Source organism: Rhipicephalus microplus, chromosome 1 (assembly GCF_043290135.1).
Source record: "Rhipicephalus microplus isolate Deutch F79 chromosome 1, USDA_Rmic, whole genome shotgun sequence".
Classification (NCBI taxonomy): Eukaryota; Metazoa; Arthropoda; class Arachnida; order Ixodida; family Ixodidae; genus Rhipicephalus; species Rhipicephalus microplus.
Window position 1 is genome coordinate 285971588 of NC_134700.1, and position 25282 is coordinate 285996869.

At 44.6% G+C, this 25282-nt stretch overlaps 3 protein-coding genes across 5 annotated transcripts; 2 read left to right on the forward strand and 1 right to left on the reverse strand.

The window, feature by feature from the left end:
• Positions 1–249: 249 nt before the first annotated feature.
• LOC119188299 (protein C1orf43 homolog) lies at positions 250–8727 on the reverse strand. Of its 3 annotated transcripts, XM_037436272.2 has the most exons (7): positions 8336–8727; positions 8167–8268; positions 1599–1710; positions 1453–1506; positions 1165–1328; positions 750–808; positions 250–682 (listed from the first exon to the last, which is right to left on the reverse strand). In XM_037436272.2, the coding sequence occupies exons 1-7, from the start codon at positions 8390–8392 to the stop codon at positions 445–447; spliced, it is 786 nt and encodes a 261-aa protein (XP_037292169.1). In that variant the 5' UTR covers positions 8393–8727; the 3' UTR covers positions 250–444. The 3 variants fall into 3 exon arrangements, with proteins under 3 accessions (XP_037292169.1, XP_075721167.1, XP_075721170.1); XM_075865052.1 differs by lacking the exon at positions 8167–8268 and having other exon boundaries at positions 8446–8655; XM_075865055.1 differs by lacking the exon at positions 8336–8727 and having other exon boundaries at positions 8144–8170.
• On the forward strand, positions 2317–6696 carry LOC142818137 (zinc finger SWIM domain-containing protein 3-like). Its single transcript, XM_075896522.1, has 5 exons — positions 2317–2703; positions 2855–2963; positions 3663–3894; positions 4024–5928; positions 6196–6696. Exons 1-5 carry the CDS (start codon positions 2456–2458, stop codon positions 6501–6503), a joined length of 2802 nt encoding a protein of 933 aa, XP_075752637.1. The 5' UTR covers positions 2317–2455; the 3' UTR covers positions 6504–6696.
• On the forward strand, positions 8713–24278 carry Snx27 (sorting nexin 27). Its single transcript, XM_037436268.2, has 11 exons — positions 8713–9092; positions 9672–9774; positions 9869–9997; positions 12041–12233; positions 13645–13715; positions 14406–14498; positions 16918–17169; positions 18241–18330; positions 19297–19446; positions 20414–20542; positions 23850–24278. Exons 1-11 carry the CDS (start codon positions 8809–8811, stop codon positions 23925–23927), a joined length of 1572 nt encoding a protein of 523 aa, XP_037292165.1. The 5' UTR covers positions 8713–8808; the 3' UTR covers positions 23928–24278.
• Positions 24279–25282: the final 1004 nt, after the last annotated feature.

Here is a 25282-nt window from a genome sequence, read left to right on the forward strand (position 1 = left end):
TTCTCCCATACTGCTGACAAAGCTGAGATGATTAAATCAAATGTGCGCAGTCATTAGTGTAGAGAACTAAAGCACGTTTGTATATATGTATTTATGACATCAATTTTTGCTTATGCCATTGTGTTCTACTTAGCCTTATTTTTTAGAAGCGACTATATAGAGATGGTGATGATGGAACGTGCAAATTGTCTGAAATAAAAAGTTACAGTGGGCATCTGTGTTTTGTATTTGCATAAAAAGACATCCACATTCATAGTTACTTTTTTTTAATGTTCCTTTACAACTGCTCAACATAGTTCGGGGGAAAACAAATAACTGGGCAAAGGTTCCACCATAGTTCAATAAAGACCGAACTCCCTTCGAACATAAGCCCATGGAACAATGGTAACAGGAGCAAGAATGTTTGACACTTATGGAAGGTCGATGCACGGTGAAGCACAACACTCACACTGAAGTTTCCAGGGCAGCATCTCGGTTGTCATCTTCTGCAGATGCAATATTGGATGGTCGGCAGCTAGCCAGTGGCTCAGTCACTGGCCTTCCGTTGTTGCCTGGTAGGATGGCGTCTGGCAATGGAAGAGTCATTGTAGAAGACAAGAAGTTCACATTTGGAGACTCGCTACTCTTGGGTGGCTGTGTGGTGTCCCTGCGACGAGGTGTGGTCTTTTCCCGAGAGGGTAGGCTACAGTAACAATGAGACGTGAAAAACCACTTCTTCCCAGATGAAAGGTGCACGGCACCATTCTTACCTTGACTTCAGCTGCTCTAAAATGTCCATGAATGCAAGGTAGTGTTCATGCGTGAACTCCTGTTAAGGTTACAGGAAAAAAAGGTTGGCTAGTGAATCCGAAAGCTCGAGCAGCAATTGTTTCGCTTGTGAATGGAAGCACGTCTCGAACTATGCAACATCTAACCAAATGCAAGTAGTCTGACCAGCAGCGCTTTTAAAACAGCAATAGCTGCCAAGAGAACAGGAACCGAACACTGAATTGGGATGTTGGAGATGAGCTTGTCCACCTCCTGAGGAGCAAAATGCACTGGTTCAACAAAATTGAACATCGTGAAATCGATGAAAATTGAATTAGCGTTTTTACGTTTAAGTTGCCTGTATTGGCCAATGGAATGAAGTTAACCACGGTTTAACAAATTACGATAGGTTCTTACCTTCGGACTGTGCCTAGCATGTTCGTACAAGTCCAGAAATTTGTGTACAGTGCGAGGATCGCAATTTGCGAACGGTCCCCCGTGAAGTTGACGCAGAAGGAAGACGCGGACATCTTGTCCTGGTTTGCGGATCCGTGTCTTATCGATTCCTCCAATGTGCTCCTCTGGGGTCGAAAAAAAAAAGCGGTGAATTGCATCTTCTTGTTGTTCGTTTATATCGTTTTCACGACGGCACAGAGTAACGTGTAAGAAATCCCACCACGCAAGCAAGGCGTGCGATTAGTTTACCTAGTTCCGAAAGCTTGTCCACAACACCCATGCGAAGCAAATGCTGCGGTTGCACTGCAATTGAGAGTGCACAGGTCCGATTTACACACTCATCACATGCACAAATCAGCAAGAAGTCTACACGCGATCGAGTCAGCGGCATCTACCTTGAGACAGGTTACTATGCTCCGAGAGGCACTCGTTTGGCTTGAGTAGTGTAGGCTCGTAGGCTATATCTTTGATAATCAGCAGCCGCCTATCAACTTCATCTTTCAGCGACTGAAAAAAAAACAAAAAAGAAGGCGGCGAGATAAATGTTAGGCGAGGATCCTACGTACGAAATGTAACATGACACGCGCTAGATTATTCGCTGTGTCTAAAGGTACGTCGGACGTACCCGAATACCAAAAGCTAAAGGTACGTCCGACGTACCCGAAACCGTGAGTCTAAAGATACTTCGGACGTACCAGAATACTAAAAGCTAAAGGTACGTCCGACGTGCGCTTTCTCGCAAGTTTTCACTCAAGCGACTCAAGTTCCACCTGCCCGTCCGTCGTTTTCAAGCAGTTCGCACGACTGACCTCTTAGACGCGCGGATCCGAGAAAAAAAAAGTTTTCGTCAACGAGTTTGTAGTTGGACGCGCAGACGTTGCACCGGTTACATCAGACGTTGCACGGGTTGCACTTTCTCGCCTACTCAAGCTTGGTTTATACCACGGAAATGTTTATTCCTCCGTGGTTTACACGCAGCTATTATATCGCTTGATTAGGAAAAAAAAAAAGTTTTCGCCATCGGGTCGATTTCGATGCAAGTAGTACAAATCAATCCATTCCAATCCAGTTCTTGGAGTCCGTCCGAGTCTGTCAGGTGTTCTGTGAGTCTGTCTTATCCATAGTCTTATCCGTCCTACTTGTGTGGCGCCATTCTCCCGTCTCTTCAGTCAGCGTGTTACAGGTGTTCTGTGGTGACCGTTCCGCAGCACGTGCGGCGCCAGTCAAGTGTTCCCGTTCCGCAGCTCGTGTGATGGCTGGCAGCAAAATGAAAGTTGGGGACAAATTTCCAACGTTCAGGGAACTGGAAGCTGCTGTGAAAGGATACAGTGAAGAGAAGTTCGTGCAGTTTTACAAACGTGACTGTCGAACTGTCACAGCGGCGAAGACCAAAGTGAAGCGTTTTCTGAACGAACGACTTGGAATGTATCAGGTGGTTTACTGCTGTATCAAGGGGGGCAAGTCTTTCAAGAGCCGCAGCAAGGGGGAAAGAGATACCAGGTGAGGGCCAGCACTGGTCATTGTTTCCTTTGTGTTTCTTTCTGTGCTGCCAATCCACCATGGTCAGCGACGTGGTTGCGTTGTACACATCATGCATTTAGACGATTGTTTCCTGAGAGACATTGAGCATGTGACAACGGATCACTTTCAGCACCTTTCAGGCTGGATGTCCGGCGTTCGTGAAGTGCAGGGCCTCTGACGATGGGAACTTCCTGGAGGTTATTGAAATGAATGAGGACCACAACCATGAGTTATCGAAGGTATGGAGTTCCTAAGCATCCTTAAAAGTGTGCGACAGTATCTTAATGCCCTGTCCTTCATCCCTCACCATGTGTTGTTAAATTAAGCCAATACAGCTTTTGCTGTTACCTGTTCATATTGGTTAGTGAAGTTCAGTTCTGTTTTTTCACAGAAACAAACCTGAGTTTTGAGGTTATACAGGGTGACATGCACCACTGAAATATACTTTTGACGAAATGTTTGACGTGCTTACTTGATCGCGCAAAATGTTCTCGCTCAATTCTCATTGAGCTGGTAGCACCAGCACAGGGGATGCGAAGTTTTGCGATGTCAAATTAATGGGATCAAAGCAGTACATGCAGGTTCATTTCTTATTCACACTCAGAGGAATTCCTGCTGCATCATTATTACATTGAGGCAGATTAACTGCAACTTGCTTGTCATCAAAGCCGCCATTCTACAGTGCTACTACATTCAGGAACTGTGTCCTTGACATCACATGCGAGCCATATATAGGAAACACAGATTTACAGTTACAAGCATGATAAGGTGAGATTGAAGTGAGCTTGCTTGTGCTAAGAACCTAGATGCCATATATGCAGAATGTTGTCTGCACTTGTTTGCTTCACTCTGTGAGCTTGACATTGCATAATGCAGTTAACCTATAATTGCATATGTAGTTCAGTTTAACATTGAATGAAAAGTTTATTTTATTGCAGTTACTCTACAGCCACCTGCCACAAACCAGAGCATTAAGAGAACCAGGGGCCAAGGAGGAAGCCACACAGCTCTTGGCTTTGCATGCCAACAAGAAGTTGGTTAAGAAAAGGATAGAAGAAAAGACGGGGAAACTTGTCCTGCTCAAAGACTTGAGCAATGCGGCCTCTTCCCTCAGACCACAGACAAGGAATGACCTCATTAAGACTGCAGCTCTTCTGCAAAATGAGCATGGTAAGCACCTGATATTGTAGCACAAGTTTTTAAATAATTGCATCTGGGTTTTCCAGTGGGCTTCAGAGAAACTCGTATGTACAGTCGGCCAAATCTTTTACATTTAGACCATGAAATTTATTTCTACAGGTACAGACTACCACATCCTTGCTGATGGGGAAAACTTCCAAGGAATTTTGCTGTCCAATGAGTCTATGCGGTCAAATATGGATGCCTACCCAGAATTCCTAGGAATTGATGCCACCTACAAGCTTCTAGAAATACGAACACCAGTCTATGTGATGCACGTTGAAGACTCCAATGGAGACACAGAGACAGTATGTGTTGCAATTCTTGTGAATGAGTCTGCACCCACTATCAAATGGATGTTGGAAAAGTTCAAGGAACTGCACCCATCTTGGCCAAAAGTAAAGTGTGTCATGGCAGACAAGGACCTTTTGGAGCGTGACCTTCTCAAAGAAAGCTTCCCGCAGTCGAAGGTGCTCATCTGTGTGTTCCACACTTTAAAGACTTTTCGACGCGAGATTGCCTGCAACAAGATGAACATCACTGCAGAGGAAAGGGACCAAGCCCTGGCACTGCTCCAGAAGATGGTCCTGTCACGATCGAGTGAAAAATTTGAGGAGCTTCAACTGGAATTTGACAATAATGTTTGCCAAGAGATCCGCTCTTACTATGACAAAAACTGGCGTCCCATCAAGGATGAGTGGTACACTGGACCCAAGTTTATGTCTGAAAACTTTAACAACACTACCAACAACAGAATTGAAAGTCTGAACGCAAAACTGAAAAGTGTTATAAAAAAGAATAGCTCCCTTGAAGAGTTTGTGTGCTCACTTTTCACAGTATTGAACGCCTTGAGCGATGAACGTGACCACAGAGCATTGACAAGCATATCCAAAAGACCTTGCAAAGCACCTTCTAGCCCTGAAGAAGCTATGTATCAGGAATCATTGACTCCCTATGCCTTTAAGCTTGTAAGGGAGCAGATCTACCTGTCAGCCAAGCGAGTACCAAGTGACCAAAAAGCAGATGTGTTCACATTCGAGGCGTCGTCTGGCAACACGTCAACAACAAAAACTAACTGCAATTGTTCCTTTTGGAACGCTATGAGACTGCCATGCCGGCATGTGTTTGCAGTTAGGCGGACTCTGAACATTAGTCTCTTTGATGACAAACTTTTTCTAAAAAGGTGGTCCAAGGCATATTACTACTGTCATCAGAGAGCCTTCCTTTCTCAAGAGAAGTGCACAACTGAACATTCCATTTCGGAGCAGGCTGCAAAACCTCGGAGGCCAATGTCGCAGCATGAGAAATACAGGGAGGTATTTCCTACATGCAAGTACATAGCTCAACTTGCTGCAGAAGAAACAGGTGAAAGATACCAGGGCCGTCTAAAAGTTTTGTTGGCACTCTCTGAGGCATGGGAGCAAGGGCGCGAAATTGAAATCGTGGAAGTGTTGCGTCATGAAGCCTCATCCCCTTCATCACCAGAGCAAGTCAGACGCCAGCTGGAGCTGACTGTGTCCGTAGAAGAGAATGCAGAGTCACCCAAAGCTGCATCAGGTGAGGATTGGGACACGTCTGAAACTGCAGATCAGAATAATTCACATGATCAACCAGATCTGCCTCAAGCACCTTTAAGCCATACCGGGGCAGAACCACTTCATACCACTCCTGAGAAAGAGCAGCGTGCCCATAATGCAGGTGCATGCGAAACTCCTGATGAAGTGAGAAAGGCACAGCCACGCGAGAATACCTTGGCCCCTGCAAGCAGCGCCGGGCCTTCAGACTACATGCGCGAACGCCTCGGAAAGCTGAAAGTGCCCGCTAAGGTGAAGTCACGAGGTCGACCCAAAGGGGCGGAGAAAACCGTTATTGGGCTTCCACGACGGCGGCAGGGACCCCACAAATCAGCAGCAACACTGCAGCCATTTCGCGATCTGCCTCCTCAGGAAAAGGAGCTCAGGATCCTAAGTTGCTTAGTTCCTCAGGGCCTGCTAAGTGAGGTTCAGCAGGGGAAACTGCTACTCGGTGAGTTGTGAGATTTACCTTTATTTATGCTTAAATTTCCTATTTTGTTGCAACTTCAGTCGCTATCTAAGGTGTAGTACGAAGGTGTCTGATATCACCTATAGGGCTGCAACTACAGCTACATTCTGTAAGAATATTGAGTGTTCAATTCACAAAATAAACCTGAGCCCTAGAAATAAGTTCCCCTTGTTCAGATTCATAGCATTCTGTTGTACCTTAAAGCCATCTGATGGCAGGTTCAGAACACTTATTCAGTAATTTTTACAGGTGAGGACCAGGTGGAAACCATACCTTCCAGGATTCCAGAGACAATCCTCGACGAGGAAGTTCACCTTGACTGTGTCCAGAAATACTTCACTGAAGACGGCTGGACAGCTGTGCTGGCAACAGTCAAGGTGAAGAAGCAAACCATAAAGTGGAAATGCAACGAATGTCGGGACCTGTTAGAAGAGGACCCTTCTGTGATTTGTGACTTATGTTTGTGTTGGTTCCACCAAATCTGTACTTCACTGAGCAGCCGCAACAGGAATAGTTCCTGGTTTTGTGCGAAGTGTGTAGCAGCAGCCCAAATGTAAAGGAGCTGCTCCGTGAGTGGAACACAGCGATGGGAAACCTGCTGCAATTGCTCCTACGTGCTATATTTTGTTAAAGCTGGTCCATACATGCTACAAATGAGCAAAATTACTCCAACCTGCTACGTTTTGTGAAAGCTACTACATTAATGCTACAAATGAGCAGAATTGCTCCAAAGCTTCTACGCAAGCAGGGTTTGCTTCTACGCAAGCAGGGGAGCTCGCAAGCAGGGTTTGCTTAAGCACAACAAAAGATGGCTGAGTGTATGCCCCACTGGCATGCTTATAAAAAATGGAAGAAAGCTTAGTGCTGTTTCATGCGAGTGACATTTACATGTATTGTGTGTCTGTGTATTTGTTCCTATTATTCTTCATACAATTGTGATCCTTTGATTAAAGCTTGCATTAGTTGTGCCTTCAGTGAACACTGAATTCATTCATTGTATACATAGTTTGCATTGACGTCACCATGGCCGCCATCTTAGGGCCCCCAGCTACTTTGAGATGCTGGGTTAGCTCAAACGGTGACATAGGATTTGTGCCGGTGCCCTTCGCGTTCCTTTGATTCCCCACAGCGCGCCTTGCGAACAGAAGAAAGTGGGGACATCACAAAAGAACACGGGGACCGAACAACTGTGTGTCCTCCTCTGCAATGGTACTCTCTAATGACATAAAAAGTCACGGTTGCCGCCATCTCGGAGCACCCAGTGCAGAGAACCTGTCTGTGATGTCACGTGAAAACTATGTATAATAAGAGCATTAAAATGCTATCTGGCCTGTCTTTTTCGTTTTTGCAACCTGCTAAGGAGGAGATCATGAGAGCACCCAGGCGTAGGCGGCTAGCTAGTTAGTGATCTAACTTGGCTAACCAGATAAATAAATTCGTTTGGTTTGCTAAGAAATGCTTTGCATTTAAAAATCTTACATCTTGTTTTTTTCCCTGCAGTAATTAGCTAACGACCCGCTCATCTGGAAACCTCGTGGACTCAAGCGCGCTGGTTAGTTTTTGGGAGCCGGTCGCAGTTACGGTTTCAAAGGTCAGCGAGTAGGTCGGCTCCCAGAATGGTTTTCGTGCAAACTCAGCTGGCTACATAGGCGCATATCACACAAAACCGCGTTCGCGAGAGTACCGCACAGAACTCTTTGCCCGAAAATTGCTCTGCCGAGGGAAGGACATCAGCCTCTGTACTTACGTGCGAGCCTCCCCCTTTCCGTTCAAAAGATCTGCTAGGAGAGAACGGCACCGCCGACATCGACGCCGTTCGTCAACCACGCGATGCTCTAAGTTTTCCATTGTCACCGGTAGTACTCGCTCCCTGTCAGTCTTTTACGTGAGCAGGCTCGCACGAAGGCTCGTTTCTTCGTATATATGCAAAAATTGGTACGCGGTAGCCGTGGACCCACCCGGCAACTCCCGGCGTACGTCCGACGTATCTTTTTTTTTTTTTTAGACTCAGTTTCGCGTACCCCCGACGTATCTTTAGACTCACGGTTTCGGGTACGTCGGACGTACCTTTAGCTTTTAGTAATCGGGTACGTCCGACGTATCTTTAGACTCACGGTTTCGGGTACGTCGGACGTACCTTTAGCTTTTGGTATTCGGGTACGTCCGACGTACCTTTAGACACACCGTAGATTATTACATGTGTTGTCATGATGCACTTGCCTTCGACACACCGTGGCCTATTGGCACGTGGGGGCTGTGCTTTGACTTGAGGGTGAATCGCATTATCTGCCTTTTAGCGAATATAAACAGGATGAGAAAGGTCTGCAAAAAACGCCAAAATCGAGATATCAAGAACGGTACACAGTTCGGCACATCTCGCGACGCTTACCAGGACTCCTAGAGCGATACAGATAATGATAGCAACTCCAGAGAGTCGATCTGCCATTTCAGCAATTCACTGAGCATACTCGAGCGATAAAGAAGTGCGGCTGCGCTCACGCTTGAGGGTATGAGCCAAGATCTTCCATGCGACAAGACAAGAGTTCCTTTACAGTCTGACACGATCAGCATCCAGGCAAGTAGCGCGATGAGCACGGAGTGCAAATTGATCTTGATACTGGTTCACTGACAAATTCAGCGAAACGCGAAGCTTCATCGCATAGTTTTCATCCCAGCTGAGGATTTTTGAACGTTGGTCGCGTCGTTCACTGCCCCAATGCTCACTTGTACTACAGTGTACTAGAATCACTCTACTTGTACGACGAGTTTCGCAAAAGGTTTGCAGACCTCTAGGAAATGGCCGATTGGCTGCGCTTGTTGTGTTTTGCCTATTTTGCCAGCGGCTTGTGACACGTGACCGTGATGCTTTTTGTCCGATACCGCCCCAAAATGGCAGACAGCGACTCGGAGAGAACTCCGAACGACGAGAAAATAATAACGCCACTACAGCTAGGACCGCGAGTTGTAACCATCTGCAAGACCGAGACGGGATTTGGCTTCAACGTGCGCGGCCAAGTCAGTGAAGGCGGCCCTTTGAAGAGCATCAACGGCGAACTTTACGCACCCTTACAGCATGTCAGTGCGGTGCTCGAAGGCGGTGCTGCCGAGGAGGCTGGCATTCGACGCGGCGACAGAATCTTGGAAGTGTACGCATCATCTTGTGCTGTTCTGTTGGTGTTAACGGTTCTCGCTGATCTGAAGTTGAGCCCCATTCGTGTTGTGCCTCGCGCGCCTGTGGTTGACGGCTGTGGATAGCAGGCGAAGTTCAGTTTCGGTAGAGTTTAGTTAGGCTTAATGTTTTTCCGTGTTTTCTGTGCCAGTGCTGGTTTTCGCCTGTTCGCGAGCGGACCGCTACGCGAAAAGGTGCCTGACCGAACCTGAAATGCATCTTCTATTCACTACTTATGTCTAAGCGCTACATCAGCGAATCTTTGAACACAGAGACAGCGTTTGGCATGACAACTTCTAGCAGCTGATGCAGTAAAGACGAGTGGTTGAAACGTAATGTTCACTTGAACGGCATTATGAACACGTCGATAAGACACTGTTCTCGACACAAGATGAAAGTGCCCAAATGCCCGAGGCGTTAGCATAGGAAACACAAAAACGAACGTCGGGTAGGTGTTTTGGCTGCGAGCTTTAGCCAGAAAGCTACATCGCTCGCGAGTCATGTGTCCTTGTTACCTCCTGATCGTTTCATTTATCAATTTTCCATTGCCTTCTAGCAATGGGGTTAACGTAGAAGGAGCAACACACAAGCAGGTCGTGGACCTCATCAAATCAGGCGGGGACAAGCTTACGCTAACTGTCATATCAGTCACTGCACAGGTACGTCAAAACGTAGTTGCGTGCAGCAGCTACAGTGGGTCGTGCGCTAGAGCACGGTCATAATGCGGAGGCTGCTTTTATCCCCCATTGCCAGGAGGCCGAGCGCCTTGAGCCCAGTGATGACTCTTCAGGAGTTTCATACATCGACTACAGCGAAAAGCGCTCGTTACCCATCTCAATCCCGGACTACAACTATCTCGAGAGGTCCAATGACAAGTTTGTGGTGAGTGTGCTTCTCCCTCCCACTCATTCTTCGCTGCCTCGTAAGTTCGGTGCATTGTTAAACAATATCTAAATTTTGCACTCGTTGGGGGCTTGTGCTTTTCTAGTGTCCTTCTAATTTATTGAAATGTCGCCTGTTGTAGCCGTGTCGGTGAAGAAGCTCTGGTATTGCAGCAACCGTCAGATTTTTGTTGCAGCAGTTGCACATGTAACAGACGGGAGGGGCGGGGAAGTCTGCATTTGGCGCAGTGGCAAGCTGGGTAGAACACATGCTCGTGACAGCAGCTTGTATACATAGATTTGATTAGTAATTGCTGTGTAATTACTAAAATGTATTATTTTATTTGTTTGCTATTTATCAGACAGCTACTCAATGTCGTGAAAACGTTAACTGTTTCGCTTTTTGTTTTGCTTCTTCATCAGAGCAGCATTTAATACTAAAGGATGAGGCAGCTGTGCTGTGCAAAGTACAGTTTGCCAATAGCACTGCACAACCCGCAGCTGTGTTGTCGATCCCCTTAGTGTATGCTTCATCGTTGCACATTGAAAAGTGAATCAACTGTCATCTTTCATAATTTTGCTGTATCAACAGTGCAGTTTGGAAACATGTATCTAAGAGGAACATGTTCAGTGCTGCGCACAGAGCATTGAACGGTAAAATGATTGATGCTACCAGTACTCTGTGAGGGATTGAATCAGGATTGAGTTTAATGGTTTGCTAGTTGGGACAATTCCCACTGGGAAGGTCATGAAATGCATGAAACAACTAACATTGTAATTAGCAACAGATAAGTCATTAGAATGATAAGGTTGTACACTGTCATTCTTTATGAAAGGGAACACGCAAACGCATGGCCTGCACTCTGTGGGGGCTGCCTGCAGCACCATCAACTGACAAGTGAAGAAAGCATGTTCGCTTTTGGCATCATCAATGGCTAAGCAAGATAATGAGTCATGGCCGGTAGACAAGCGCTGCTAGATTACGTTCCCTCACCGCTCGCGCGGCGAGGGATATCGGGCGATTAATGCAGCTTGTGCCGTGGTCGCGCACGTTTCATATGTTGGCAGTGGACTACGCACTACAGGCGTGAGCCGAGATAGAGTGCAATCTAGCAGCGCTTCTCTACCGGCCATAACTCGTTATTTCTTGATTATTTCTGGCAACAGATGACGCTGAAAGCGAACTTGTTTTCTTTTGCTGTCGGTTGATGGTGTTGTAGGCAGCTGCCGCAGAGCGCAGGCCGCGTGTTCTCTTTCATAAAGGACGACAGTGTACAAATTCCTTATATAGTGTGCGCATTTATGCATGGTAGGAATGAAGATATTTTCATTAACATGGATCACCAAGGTTCTCAATGTTTTATCCAAATGTGCATAAAACTGAAAATGACACAGGCAGGCCTTTTGGTGACATTAATAACATTGTGCTTATACCACTACCTTGTGGCATGAAAGTGATTGCTGTTTAGAAAAACAGAAAAAAAAAAATGTGCGCTTTGGAAACTAAGGAATTTGCTTTTGTAAGCAACATAATTTCTTTAAGCATTTCGTTCGTTGCTGAAGTCGACTAACTTTTTTTTTTTTCAGTAAGGAAGCCAGCTACAATAACCAGCTGCATTGCTATAAATGAATCCATGTGTCTGTAAACCTTTTCTTTCTCTATAAAAATAACATGCTAAGTGCATGATCTTGCGATAAAATTAAAAGTGCTTAAATTTCCCAAGCTTGTTTCTGGCCTCTTTTACCCAAAACACTTTAAGGAACCTGGCTTGTTCGTAGCGTGTGATAGATTTAAATGCTGTACTGTTAGCTTTTAGGCGACTAGTTTCTTCCTTTTTGCTGGATTTATTCCTTTGCACACATTTTCAATGTTGCTAAATTCCATGTGAACTCGGTCTACTGCTACTAACACAGCTGCAAATGCATGTTGTTGTGCCTGCACAAAAAGCACAGCTCATGTATAAAATGCTGGTAGTAAAGTGAGCTTGCCCATTTTCTTCGAGAAGTTGCGTTCGTTGACATCATTATACGTTGTTCCCTGTAGGTGTATAACATTTACATGGCCGGAAGGCATCTGTGTTCACGGCGTTATCGAGAGTTCTCAGTTCTCCACATGAACCTCAAAAAAGAGTTCCCGGACTTCGCCTTCCCCAAGCTGCCGGGCAAATGGCCATTTTCACTGTCGGATCAACAGCTGGACTCGCGAAGAAGGGGCCTCGAACAGTACCTAGAAAAAGGTGCAGCTTAGTTGGATCCCCGTCTGTCATGTGTTGCGTACTGCATTGTACAGTTGCATTGTGGTCATCGCAAAACACTGAATTACTCAAACTGATGAATGAAGGAATCCTCCATAGCACTGTATATCATAATTGGGATAAGAGATCAGTTGTTGAACGAAGCCAGACTTCAATTTCTGGTTTAATTTCCATTTTAAAACTCTGGCTCCCGAATGTTGATTTAATGCTGTGTATTTCAAACAATTTTCTTGTGTTGAGGCTGTCATGATATAGTTACAGGGACACTAAAGCCAAATAACGATTTCCGTCAGAGTGAAAGCTAAATGTATGACAACATCTGAAACGACAATATTATCAAGAACAATGTCCTACTTACCGAGAAATTAAGGTAAGTGCACAAGAACACAAGCGCCGCACTAGGACATTTTCAAAATGATCCCGATGACATCAGACCACCTACAATTAATCGCTAGTAATCGATCTAACTGCAGCACTAAATAAAGAACCTTCCGTGCATCAAGAGGCACAATAAAATTCTGCTTCGTTTCTGTTTGACTCGTGGAAAAAAACAAAAACGCCAGCCGTTACTATGGGCAATGGTGCGAGTGGTTCAAAAATTCAATTTTCATGTGGTTAGGCGGGACAGGTAGTGCCATCTAGCTGGGCAAAGTTGAAACAAAAGTGTCTGCAATCTTGAAGCCAATGCCGGAAAATTGATCAGTGGCCATTGTTGTTGCTGTGGCTGCCGTTGCTTTCGGTCTGCTGCTACTAACACAGTAAAGCCGGCAATGTTGTGCACGGCAACGGTGACGTGAGACTGTGCGGTCGGTCCGCTTCTTGAGGCGGGTAATTTGAAGTGCGCTAACCCGATGAGGAGCGCTAAACCTTATTTTATTTCAAAACAGGCCCTTGCTTGGCACAAAAGTAACACTGAGGTTTCCGGACTGCCATTTCAACAATCTACATCGATTTAATAGTTGGCTTTAGTGTCCCTTTAACACTCTTTCAGCTTTCTCAGTTCAGTCTTTCTCCTTTGCCCTACAATTAACAAGTCTTATATTTACCGATAAACTATAGTTATGCCCTGGCAGAAGTCTTTAAAATATGTGATGTTACACCAAGCTATTGGACAGCTATCATCCATGTTCTGTTGTTTACCTTTCCCAACTTATCAAACATACTTTCGTGGCAAAAGTGCGGTTTTGAGTTGTGGTTAAGATTTTAGTTGCACTGATGAAATAAGCTCAACAGTTAGCATTTATCGTTCGTTTGTTCATACTCGAGTGTTGTTCTCTTGCCTGCATTTGTAAGATTACGTTTCTGAAGCAGTCTTTGGTTTTTCAGTAAAACTTCTTTTGGGCCTAGTTGGTTCATACCCCTATGAGTCTTTGGTTTTTATTCTCCCGCCTAGTGTGTGCTGTTCGAGTGATTGCGGAGAGTGATACTATGCAGGATTTTCTCACGGACATGGACGATGAACATGTGAGCATTGTCAACCGCTTGTTTTTTACTTTTTATTTGCTACTGTTACCTTCTTTTATATACTGAGGAGCACGCATAACTGTTCGAGCATTTTTGCACTGGGTTGAAACAGAAAAATTTTAATGCCTATAAAATATGCAGATTTCACTTTTGTAGTTAACTTTTAAAAGCATGGAAATTTTGTAAAGAAATATTTCATGGGATAATTGACAACACTCACATCTAATGGAATTCTTCATGTGAATTGTACAAGGAAAGAAATATGCTTATACGTTAGTGTGTCAGCTTTAAGTTCTTTAAAGTTATATAGCTTTTTGTGTAATAGCCATTCCTGCACAGTGTTTAGTGTGAGCTCTACGTGCACATAAAGCTTTACCTTTCTTTTGTTGCCACTAAACTGCTGTTATGACTGCTGCCAAGTGTGTGCTGTGATATAAATTTGTACATTCCGGGTGAATTAAGTAAATAACTAATTTTGCTGTCAAATAGTGGGAGGTTGCCTTAGGCGTCGTGACCCCACTGTAGCACCCAGTGGGGGTTTGCATGCTGTAGTAGTCTCTGGGCCAAGATACACTTGTGCTTTGCCTTTCTTTCTGAGAGTACAAGTGCAAATTACATGAGCCTGCTTGCTTTGATTTCTGTGCAATATTTCACATGCTTGCCGTTCTTTGTTCTTGGCTCTGAATGAAGGGTGGCAGTGCATCACTGGTGGACATCAAAGTGCTACTGCCTGACCGAACAACTATAGTGGTGAAAGTTCGCAAGAACAGCACCACTGAGGAGGTACAGTGCATTTCGTCCCTCATCACTATTTCTCTATTCAAATTTCTTTCAGCTTATAACAAAATTCAAACTTGATTTTTATTTCGTTTTAGAGGAAGGTGTTTGTGGTGTTGTGTATATGCATGCTTGTGTGTGTGTTTTCAAGTGCAAATGCACTCTTGTTTTGTGTGTGCCATTGCTATTTTTTCAAGAAGACAATGCACTGTATATATAGTTATGTCTTTAGGCTACTTTGTGCCTAAATCACCATAGAGTTTCCTAAAATTAACTAGAGGGGACTCTGGCACTGCGATCATTCAGTGACGATGGGAATGATGGGTAGTACACGGATTTGCCTTGTCTTTGTACTTGCAGGAAGCGAATCGCACTTGTGGCTTCGTTTATAACTGTGTTTTGGTTTTGTTTTGAAGTAAACAATGATCCACTTTGAACTTCTTGACCTTGTTTTAAATGGCAAGCCTAAAAGGACAAGGTGGTAAAACGCAACTGCTGAACATTTGCCGATTTTTGTTTCGTGAGAAAACAGCTTCAAGCCACACGAACACACATGGAGCCAGAAGTACGTAGATTGGACAAATACGTGTACTACCCATCATTCCCATGCTCGCTGAAACACAGTGCGTTGCAGCTATTATAGGCACTACCGCCAGAGTTCCCTCTAGTGTATATTTAGGAAACTCTATGTATATTACTACGTTGTGATTGGAGGTGTTAAACTATAATTCTGTGCATAAGAGATTATGGCACCATAATGTGGGGAAAGTAGTGCTATGCCATCATGTGCATAACCAGTAAAGTCGGATTATATTGGCTTATATCTGTTTCTCTATTTCAATGTGACCGGATTTCACAGACTAAAACTGCTATATGTTATTGCTCAGCGCAAAACACACTCCAACGTATCAGAACATTCTTGAATGTTTTCAGTTATTTTAATTTATTGCTTGCATGACACAAAGGACTGTGCACATTTTGCAAAGCACGCAGGCACTAAGGATATTGCTAAAATTTATGATGATGCATTTGAAAAAATCTGCACATTTTACCAAAGGGGGTAGATGATCATTGACCATGCACGTGTGTGTATTTGGTAGCTGAATGTATTTACTAGTGATACAGCATGTCTTGAGGGTTTTCGAAATTGTTGTACAGCCAAGGTGTACTTTGTAAAGGTTCTCACGAGGATGTGATATGCCTTAGCGGCCAACTGACCTTCTCTGGCATACCAGTGTTGGTCATTTTGCACAACTTTATTATTGCTTCAATGCAGCATGTTGTGCATGTCTTACCTTGGCATCTTTAAGGCAGGATTCCTCCAGCCTTTTGCTTTTACTGACAAGACCATCAAAGCACTCTTTTATTTTAAACATAAAGCTATCCTGCTATATAAAGGTATTATTCTGGTTGTTGAGTTACAAATTTGCCATGTTCATAGATAAAAACATGACACTGGATGTTGTAGTTGGTCACTCATGTGTGGTATGGAGGCTTTTTATTTTAAACGTAAAGCTGTCTTGCAATATAAAAGTATTATTCTGGTTGTTGAGTTACAAATTTGTTATGTTCATAGATAAAAACATTACACTGGATGTTGTAGTTGGTCACTCATGTGTGGTATGGAGGCTGTTTGTCCAAATACTTGCCAGACATGCCTCCAGAACTTAGTCCAAGCCCCATGTTCAGTGTAAGACATCTCAACCAATGGTTGGTAGTGGCCTATTCTTATAGCACCCTTGCTTATGTTATTTTTTTCCGCGTGTCTACTTTTCTCTTTGCTTTCCTTTTCATTTTTCATCCCCATTCCCCCTCCCCTTAGTGCTGGGCAGCAAACCGGATGCTACACTTCTGCTGAACCTTTCTCTCAATTTATTCTCTCTCTCACAATCAATGGTAGTAATGGATTCAGATCAGCAAGGCGGCAACTTCACCAACGATAAGGTGATGATTTTTTGTTACGCTGCGGATGACAAGACTGGGATGAGACGGCAACCACATGGCAAGTGGTGTGCAATGCTTTTCCTGTAGTCTCTGTCTCATGCTTGTCTGTTCATCCGCAGTGCAACACGAAGTCATGGACCTTCACCAACTAGCCCAGTTTATCACCCTGCTGAACGATTTTAGAACCCTGCTACGTGGTTGGGTACTACAGAGTACACATCCACTAAAGATATTTATATCAGACACGTTTATTTACCCATGGTCTGACAAGAATTATCTTGAGAGGTTGTGACTTGGTTCTGCTCGCAACACTGCATGTCTTGGCCTCCTTTTCGTCATCTTGCCGCAACTGTAGCATTACTATATGTTTTGACGTGACTGGTTCTGTAGAGGATTTCTGGCTCTTATAATGGAATTAGCCACTTGCTGGTTGCGATGTAGCATGTCTTTATGGACATAGTATGTGTGCATTGTTGTGCAGGTGTATCAAGCAGTGGTGGAAAAGGCGGGCTTGCCACAGGAAGTCTGGCGCTACTTTGCTCTCTTTGAAATTGTCGAGTACGGCTTCGAACGCCGGCTGGGCCCCAACGAGTTTCCGCATAACCTTTACATCCAGAACTACTCGACGGCCACATCTACCTGTCTCCTGGTGCGCAAGTGGCTCTTCACCACCCAACTGGAGGAGTCGCTCGCCCAGGCTTATCCCTTGGCTGCAACATTCTTCTTCTGGCAGGTCGGTGCTTTTGCTGCCTTGTTTAATTTGCATTTTGTTGCTGGTATCAAGCTAGTTCATCACTGGCAACTACAATTGGGTGAGGCAACGACCGTAGTTGCTATCTAGTCTGCCATGATTATACAGTAAGTGCTAGTAAACTTTGCCTTCTTCTCAGGTCCCGGCAAGTGTGCGCATTCATTAATGGATTCTAACTCACAATAATTCTGTTGTATTTACCTGTAACCCAGTCAGTTTTGATGATCCACAAAGTGCATTGAGCACAAAACACTACCAATGTGCCATGTGAAACAGCGGTCATGGTCAATGAATATGCACGGCGCAGTTCACAATATTATCGCCATCAGCATTGTGAACCACGTGGTTCGCAATGCTGATTACCTAGAGGGAAAACTTGCCCTGCAATGCTGTTGTACGCATGCGAATGCTGGGATATATTGGATTCGAATTGGTATCGTTAACGAAGAGCCCATACACTTCGAAGATGCACCTGGCTAGACCGTAAATTTTGTACTGAAGTTTGTAATGGGCTACTTTTTCTTTAGCATTACACAGAAATGAGCAGTTCTACCTTATGTACTCTGGGCTGTTGTAATTTTACTTGCGTTGTTGGTGGTCTCACTTGAAGTTGTGGGACCCACTCAAAGCTAGAGTATGTTTCTCAGATAACAAGCTAGGGCATCTGAAAGGTCCTTTATGGGAACATTAACATTAATCTCTATTTTATGCCGTAGTTCTGAAAGGCTGCACCTCCAGACTCCCATCGGAACAAGCTCTAATATATTGCACATTGTCACCAGCAGCTTGTCTCATGTGGCATGGTCTTTGCTAGCAGCCGTGTATATGTGTTAGTCACTAACGCTGCACTCTATTGCTTCAATGTTTTGTTAAATATGTTGTGTTCTGTTGGGCTGAAGCAGCTATAATTATTTAGTCAGTCTGTTGGTGCACTTATTTGCAATGCAGCTTCTCTTGGTCAAATGAATGCACACTGTCTGTGCAAGGCTCACGTCTACTCATGTGTAAGAAGTGTTTCTTGAATTGTTTTTTGTTTTGTTTTGGTTGTTGCAGGCCATTGATGATGTGAACAAGGGACAAATCAAACCCGGCAACAAACTTTATGAACTTAAGGCACTACAGGATTGTTCAAGGAAAATGGAAGTAAGTTGTTTCACTTCTTTATCTATTTGCTTCCCTCTGCTTCACTTCCCAGGTATTACTGTACGTGTGTGTAATAAAATAAATATAAGGACAATATAAATCAGTGAGGTACAGTATAAAAAAAATTTCATTAAGTTAATGAGAACACACTAAACGAACTTGTGCTGCTAATCCACAGACGCTTGTGAAGTAAATCTCATGATGCATATACTCGCCAACGGGAGAGACAGGGTTGAACCGTGACAAACTAACGTAGGCTCTGCTGAATGCTTGATCTGTCTGTCGGAGTGAGTGCTTAGTTATTCAAGAAAAGGATCAGTAATCGGTCAATGAGTGAAGCAAAAGCCTGGCTCAATCGTTCAGTGATATGGCTTGATACGTTGGCTTTAGGCCTAGGATTTTATTGTTGATCAGTCTCCATCTCTGACTGTGTGACTATTCTGTCTTGTTCAGAGAACAATGGCCACGAGGACTGAGCATGCCATGAGACTATCAGTTGTAGTCATTTTTCCTGTGCACACATGTTGGCGAGCTTGATCCTGACACTTTCCTAGTTAGCTATAAGTACTTGAACATTGTGTGTGTGATTGGTGTTCCACTCAAGAAGGAGGAGCCCGACAGGGCTTATAACGACGCCGCAGAGTGCGGGACGTCGCTCTGAACCATGTAACGGTTCAATTACCACATTCGTAATTTGTGAAACTCTCAACCTTTCTATGCTGTAAATATTTGTAAATAGTGCCATAAACCTGATTTGTTTTTATATGCCTTGTGGCATGAGAACCATTTGCTTCAGCTCAATAGAAAGCACCAACCAAGTGCATTTACTGAAGCCAACAGCTTGTGCAGAATTTGTTACAGCAGAGAGGGACAGCCCTTGCACCCGTGATCTGTTTTGTGCTTGTCACATGCAGTATTCTAATGCACGACGGTTCTTTTACCTCACCCTGCTGGATGGTGCCACAGTACTTGCAACTCGCTAGGACTCTGGAAGGCTACGGAGAGCTGTCTTTTCCACACTGCACCTGTGATGCACGCAAGGATGGCCATGTCGTCTCTACTGTGGGGATTGATGGCCTCAAGCTACAGGCCTGCCGAGACGATGGCACATTAGAGGTGAGGCCAGCTGGCTTCATGTTGTGGGACATGAATTCAGAACCAGTGAAACTTCCACAATTTGTCAATGATCTCTGCCTGTTACATGGTAGGCATGCTAGGCGTTAGCACTGTAACTGAACAGATAACCAGAACAAGCAGCTTTATGTTGTGTTATTCGTTGATACACAATAGACTTTCATTAAAACGAACCTGAAGGGACCATTAAAATATTTTTTGGTTAACAGGAGTTCCATTTACCTAAGAAGAATAGGGATGCACATTTGAAGTACCAAACCAGTCATATAAAAGGCAATTTTGCTTAAATGACAATTTTTTTCAGCGATTTCTGTTACGGACACTGTACTGCAGCATGGGAGGCATCTTGCCAGTACTTACTTGCAGAGCAGAAACCTGGAAGCTTACAAAGAAGGTTCAGCTTAAATTGAGGACGACGCAGCGAGCGATCGAAAGGAAAATGATAGGCATAACCTTAAGAGACAAGAAGAGAGCAGAGTGGGTCAGGGAACGAACCAGGGTTAGGGGTATATAGTTGAAATCAAGAAAAAGAAATGGGCCGGACACGTAGCACGTAGGCAGGATAGCCAGTGGTCATTAAGGGTAGCTGGCTGGATTCCCAAAGAAGGCAAACGCACGAAGGGGCGACAGAAAGTTAGGTGGGCCGATGACATTAAAAAGACCGGGTTGGTTGGCGGAACATGGAAGAGGCCTTTACCCTGCAGTTGGCGTAGTCAGGCTGATGATGATGACTGCAGTATATTGTTCTCTCTCTCTTTTCTTTCTTTGCATTTTATGCAAGTTTTCAGCCCTGCTTCTTGAAATTCCAGTTTTTGCTGCTGGGACTTTAAAACTTACTACGTACATATTACCAGAACCAAGTACCACAGAGTATACTGAACTCTTCTTTGACATCTGTGATTGTTTTATAAGCTGCACAGTGGCAGTCTAATGGGCAAAGTTTTTGCAGGCACAAGTGATAGAGTTTCCATGGGACACGGTGGCCGAGTGGGAGGTTGATGAAGAAGGCATGGCGTTTGCATTCCAGTACACCCGACCTGACAAAAAGCCTCGCTGGGTGAAAATCTTCACACCATATGTGAGTTGTGATTTGGCTGTAGCAAGAAGGCAGTATTTGTCTTGCTGCTGAAGAGCTTGATGTTGCATGAAATCTGATCATATGAAGCTGAACGTACAGCAAGTAAACCTACAGTCTGCTGCCTCAACTTTCTTTCCTATTACAAGTAGCTTTTGGATCCAAATGGGTTGATGCACTGTTATGTTAGGATTGGTGGAACCAGTGTTGGGAGCTTTTGTAATAAGTGGAGGAAAGCAATATTAAGCTTACCGCAATTTTACTGCCTTTAAAGTCCCCCGTGCCATTTAGTTCGTAATGTGGTTGGCACACTTAAGAGTATATAGATTACGTGAGGTAAATGCGATATGGCTACACAGTGAAAGCTGGATAAAGCGAAATTGACACATTCTTAAAAAAGTTCGTTACAAAGAGCATTTTGTTATAGTACGCAGATTTGGTGCAAGAATTAATGGAAAATAATTGTGAAAATTAAACAAAAGGACAGCTAAAGGCAGAGCTAACCCAAAACACTTATTTAGCGGTATTAATGAAAAATAAATGTGCAAATTAAACAAAAAGGAGAGCTAAAGGCAGAGCTAACCCAAAACACTTATTTAGTGGTAAAAAAACAGCGTTATTATTGCAATATTAATTATATGAACACTCTTGGCAGGTGCTTGCTTTCAGAAACCCCCATGCTCCGCAACTAGTCCAAATTGATAACATGCCCCTGCGCATCGGAACATTTACAAGCAGGTAAAAGCATGCAAGGGCTGCTGAAGCAGAGATCACATGAGCCAGCCGATCTCTATTGCCTGGAGGGCACACATAATAACATCCCTCTACATGATAGAACTGCCATCGAATGCTCAAACAGAAAGGAAACCACCAGTCTTGAATGAGCATGAAAAAAGGGGGGAAGGGGGGTGTCTTTCGAGTAGCAATGGTAAGAGCATTGATTTTAAGGGCACGATTGCTGTGTGAAAGAGACTGTGAGAAGAGCACTTCTTTCTGAAGTGGCCATATTTGCTTATACCTGCGTTTTGTAGGAGTTTCATGATACCGGATCCAAAAAAGTTGGCTGTCAGCCTTACTTCGTATAACATTACGATCTGTTGCTGTATCATTCATTGCATTGTATTCAACATGCCATCGTGTTGTTGCCAGAGCTAATCGACTACCGTAATTACTCGAATCTAACGCGCACCTTTTTTCCGGTTAAGCGAGTTCATAAATCGCCTGCGCGTTAGAATCGAGTACGAACAAAAAATTACGGTCAATCTATTGCCATCGGCAAATCCAAAATGGCCGCCCCCTACGTGCGTCGGCATGGCGCGTCGGCCATTTCTGCCTATGTGTTTCCCATGTGCGGCACTTCGTACGTGTGCTGAGGAGTTCGTCATCTAGTAGTGCATTAGCATCGACGGCGTGGAAGGGCCGACTCCAAAAACTCGAGTGCACCACGATGCCGATTTTAAAAGAAAAGTCATCGCGTGTGCAGAAACGGACGGAAATCGGGCCGCATCTCGGTCATTTGGAGTTCCCGAAACGTGCGTGCGGGACCGGCGGAAACAAAAGCAGAAGATTGTCGACAGCAAAGCTTCACGCAAAGGCTTCAGTGGACCACAGCAAGGTCGGTTTCCGCAAATTAAAGAGCTGCTCGGCAAGTATGTGCTTGAGCAGCGAGCGGCACAGCGGCCCGTGACGACAGAACTTCTCCAAGTGCGGGCTATGCAATTAGTCTTAGAAAAAGGTCTAATGCGGAGCCAGTTTAAAGTGAGCAGGTGCTGCCTAACTAACTTTATGAAGAGGAAAAGCTTTTTCCTCCGAAGGGGAACATGCATATGCGAAAAGTTTTGCGAAGGAGTACGATGAAAAGGTTCACAGTTTTCAGAGGTTCGTCCTAAACTTGCGGCGCAACAACGGCTACCTGCTTGGGCAAATCGGGAATGCCGATCAGACGCCTCTTTACTTCGACATGCCTGGCACCACAACCGTCGAGAAGAAGGGGGCGAAACAAGTTCGCGTGCTGACATCGGTCCACGGTAAAACTACAGTGACGGCAATGCTCTGTTACACGTCAGATGGGCACAAGTTTCGCCCGTACCTCATATATAAATGGAAGACGCTCCCGAAAGGAGTCGTTTTTTCGAGTGGTGTGATCGTGTGGGCCAGCGAGAAAAATGGGTGCGCGTTGCAATCGATGTCTTACGTTTTTTTTTTTTTTTTTCGCGGTAGAAATCGGGTGCGCGTTACAATCGAGGGCGCGGTAGAATCGAGTAAATACGGTAATTACGACGGCTGCGGTCCCGCAAACTCGTGGCGCGGCGCAAGACAGAAGCGCACGATGAGTCGACCTCCAAAGATCCGTCATCACTGTAGTCTGGGAGAGTTGCCATCGGAGCCTAATTCGACATTCTCTCGGTAGTGTAGACACGGTTGTCTACAATAAAGAAAAAAAAATGGAAACGAAGCTGAGCATCGTCGGAGGGCCACTCCTTGCGCGCGCAGTGAAACCATGCACGCGCGCGCGGCATCGGAAACAAGGAGCGAATGACACGGTGCTGCGGAAAACTATTCGGTAAAGCGCCGTCCATATGCAGTGTGGCCCCGCATATGTGGCCCTAACTAGAAGCGTGGACCTGCCAACGCAAAAGTCGTTTTTCTTTATTTTTGGTTTGGAGGGGTAGGGCACATCCACTCATGCACCCAAGATGTAAAGGACTGTGGCAACACCGGCTCATAGGGTGCCGGCCCACCTGCCCGTCTCACCCACACTGTGGCACCCACGCGCAACTACGAGCACACTCGCTCTCTCTCTTGGGATTCGCCGGGACCACGAGTGCGCCGTGCGCGCAGCCGCTGCTTCGCCGGCGGCAGGCAACCGCAGAAGATGCATTCTCTCAAAATGAATAAATCCAGGGCGAAATTCCTAGATTGTCCGCAGCAAAAGTACGTTATATCAAGGATGTCTTCTGCTGTTAGTTTGTTACATAAAGGTCGCAAATTTGTGTGCTTCTGTGGAGCAATGGCGGGGAATAGAAAAACATCGTTATATCGAGGAATTTGTTACACGGAGGTTCGTTATAAGCAGGTTTAACTGTATTGCATTTACCTCCTATAAATGTATCTTTTCTATCAGTGTGCCAAGTATGGGGCAAGTTTCTAATCTTTGAAGAGCTGTTGTGCATCAAATTAATACTTCAACTTAGTTATTGATTTTTTCTTTCTCTTTTTTTATTATGTGACTGTTGATTTTTGATATGCTATTACTAAGAGTGGTATATTGTAGCTATAATGCCTTTGAACCCTTGAATCGCTCTTGCAGTTCCTCTTCATGTTTGACTGTTTTGAGCGGATACAAGAAGAGCGGACGTGGCATACAGAGAATGTGTCTTCTGGGTAACAGCCACCACACCCATGAACTAGGAGATGTATATCAAGGAGGAAAAGCTCTGAAGCGGGAGGGGGGAAGGGGGGAGACGGCCACCATGGCTGAGCAAAGAACATGCGGCGGCATCGGCGTGCTTCCGAGGGGCTGCACTGGAATCCAGCTGCACTGCATGTAGTTGCTTGTTTGTGCATACTTGTACATAGGGGGCTTTGTACATACTAGGTATAGAAGACATTTGTTTTGTTCAAATGTCGAGCACACACCAGATGCCATAGATGTGCAACGAGCACGCAGCATCAGAGTAGTGTGCCACAGTTCTGCTTGAAGCAGTCGGCCACGTGTTCTGTCCGTGAGGCAGAAAGATCCGTCGGTGTATTCTTGATTAACAGGCAGGCAAACTGTGGTTAGGCAGAACTTCGGTTAAGTCCCAAAATACTATTGCATCATAACACTAAGGAAAGGAAAAAGAAGAAAACTAGTTTTGTGTCTGGTTGAGCTTAGTTTTCTTCAACAATCCATAACTGAAGTTCAGATAAAGCTCAGTTAGCCTGCTTGTGTAATTAAGGTGAGAAGAGGCTAGGGTGCCGTGTCCTGCCCTCTCATGTTTGATGGAGTCGATTTTTTGCCATGTTTATTTATGTACACACCCACTGGCCTGAACATTTGTTTGTTCGCAGTTTTAGAGAGACCAATCTTCGAAGAAAAGGCAATCAGTCTTTCTGCTTGTTTTCTGTCTTGTGCAGCTTGGCTATAGAGAGGAAGTGTTCTTTTTATGACTATCTTTTTTTTATGTATTGTTGTTGCAATAATATGTAAGCTGCTGGATTTGGCCCAAGTGAATACAAGGCGAGGCACAATGGTTTATGCACTGTATGTACAACAGTAGTTGTTTTGCAGGTGAGGAGTATGTTTTCTCCTCAGAAAAAGCACCGTTTGTTAATGATTGCACTGTAATTTTTCTAGTCATCTCTCTCTATCTTTTCTTTGGAGGGAGGGGGTTTATGAGGGAGAGATTTGTCATCAATTGTGAAGAAGCTCCGAGGGATATTTTGGCACCGCATGCCACTGATCGCTGCAATATACATATACAATGACTAAGCATCTCTGGTGTTTAGAAATTGGCGTGGCAGTTTTGATTCATTCTCACTATGACAGTGCATTTTTCAAGGATTGTGTGTTTACTTATATCGCATGCCCATTCTGTCAACAGGCATGCTAATACCAGCACAAAGACCACACATGCTCTCCTGTATTTAGTATGCTATGCCAATGACATCTTTGTTCACTGTATTCTACTCCAACGTGGAATTTACTTACTATTTGTTCTACAGGGGACCGCATGTTTTTATGCATTTCAGCTACTGTAT